The following is a 1838-nucleotide window of genomic DNA, read 5'->3' as shown; positions in this document are numbered from 1 at the left end:
AACCAGAGGCAAATGAACCATGATCAGTTTTGCTCTGGCTGCAAATGCTGCCCTGTGAAGTGCAAGAGCTGAAGAGAGCTGAGCAGAGCAGGTGGCTGTGAACCTGCCTCCCGAGCCAGCCCCGCTCAAAGTCCAAACTCTGGCAGGATCAAAAGCAACTTGTGCCAAACAAGCAGGTTCAGTTCCCTTCCCAAGCCAGACAACCAATCACAATTAACCAATTCCTTCATTTCTTGTGCTCTTCAAGTAAAAAGTCACCACATGAGATCTTTCAGCACAAAATCTGCCTTTCATTCCCCCCATTTCAGTATTATTGCCACTCCAGAAGACACCAGCACTGCTCCCTGCCTCTGCCAACTCCCATTTCTCACCATTTCTCCTCTAAAGTTATTTTTTCCTGTCTTAAAGATCAAATTTGAAAGAAAACAGGGTTGTAGGCTACTTGGGACTGAAATCCAAAAAACTGAAGAGCCATTTAGTGGCCCAGGCTAAGACACACACACTTAGTCAGGCAGCAGCCTTCACCCTGTGAAGGCCAAGAATTGTCAGACACAAACAAGGTCATCTCAGCATTTCTCTGAAAGTTCCTTCAGGAAAACTTTAAGGGATTTGAAAGCTCCAACCAGTCCCTTTGGATGTCCCAGGATTTGGTAACAAAAAGTTCCAGACCCCAAAGCTGCAGGGAAGCACAAATCAAGCTTCACATCTAGAGCTGCCCCGACCCCCCGTCCTGCTCCCCAAAAGGGGCAATTAAAGTAATTAAAGCATCATTGTCTTCTCCATCAAGGGGGACACAAACAAGGTGACCCAACACTTGGCTCTCCCTCCATGGCCTTACTGCTTGGTGCTGCTTTGTCTCCTCACTGAGGGTTTTTCTTCTCTCTTCTGCCTGCACCCGGATCTGCTCACTCTTCAGCTGTTCTATGGCAGCTTCATATTCCTGCCAAGGCAAAGAGACAATTAACCCAAGTGAGCCCAACAAACCATCCCATGGAGAAGTGATACTGGCAATTTTATCCCAAGAAATCCACCTGCAGTCAGAGTGGTGTCCTGCAGAGCTGAGCAATGACACAAGAAGGCTGAAATATTATTGTGATCCATCTCATAATCAGCCCTTTCAGAAATAAATCCAATTTCTTTTTAAAAATCCAAACCACCCCCGAGTTCCTTGATAAAAGGAAAACTGTCCTGCTCCCAGACACTTCCCAGTCCCCTTCAGAAACCCCTTGTCATGCCCCAAAACTGGTGCTGACATTCTAGGAGTGGGACACTGAAGCTGCAAACAAACCCATCAAACGTGTCCCAGAACAGCCCAACCCTCCTGCACTTCTAGGATTCCTTTGGGTTTTCCTTTTTAAAAAGGCAAAGAACAACAACCAGGGAAGCTCAGCCCCCTGTGCAGGCTGCCAGGAAAGGAGAGGTGGGCTCAGGCTCCCCACAAGGTGGGCTGGTTGCCCAACTCACCTTCAGCTTGGCTTGCTGTTCGAGCTGCAGGGTCTTCTCCTGCATCTGGGCCAGGCTGAGGGCATCCTTGGCATGGCCTGGCAGGGACAGAGGGAAGGGGTTATGGACACTCCAAGGGTCTTGAGTAGGAAAAGGCTCAGTCTGTCCCACCCAGCCTGGCACAAGGTGGGGCTGCCAGCAGAGAGGGGTGAGTGCAGTGTCAGAGCTGTGTGCTGGGAAATCCCAGCATCACCCAGTGCTGGGGGGAAGGGGCCCCTGGAGGGGACGGGGTCCCAGCAGGTCCTGGTGCCTCCAGAGGAGCCCCCCAGGCAGGTGACCCCGCAGGTGTCCCAGCTCACCCCCCTGCCCGTCCCCAGGCAGCACGAACAGCCCGT

The 1838-nt window shown here is 51.4% G+C and overlaps 1 protein-coding gene across 1 annotated transcript in view; it reads right to left on the bottom strand.

The window, feature by feature from the left end:
* ATAD3A (ATPase family, AAA domain containing 3A) overlaps positions 1 to 1533 on the bottom strand; it is a 21395-nt gene extending 19862 nt beyond the window's left edge. Inside the window, 2 exon segments of the mRNA XM_010005179.1 lie at positions 839 to 940; positions 1465 to 1533. Coding sequence (XP_010003481.1) covers positions 839 to 940; positions 1465 to 1509 — 147 coding nt within the window. The 5' untranslated portion in view covers positions 1510 to 1533.
* Between the last annotated feature and the right edge of the window lie 305 nt (positions 1534 to 1838).

Source organism: Chaetura pelagica, unplaced genomic scaffold (genome assembly GCF_000747805.2).
Source record: "Chaetura pelagica isolate M959 unplaced genomic scaffold, ChaPel_1.0 scaffold159, whole genome shotgun sequence".
Taxonomy (NCBI): Eukaryota; Metazoa; Chordata; class Aves; order Apodiformes; family Apodidae; genus Chaetura; species Chaetura pelagica.
Note: the sequence above shows the minus strand (reverse complement) of the source record. Positions and strands in the feature narration are given on the sequence as shown.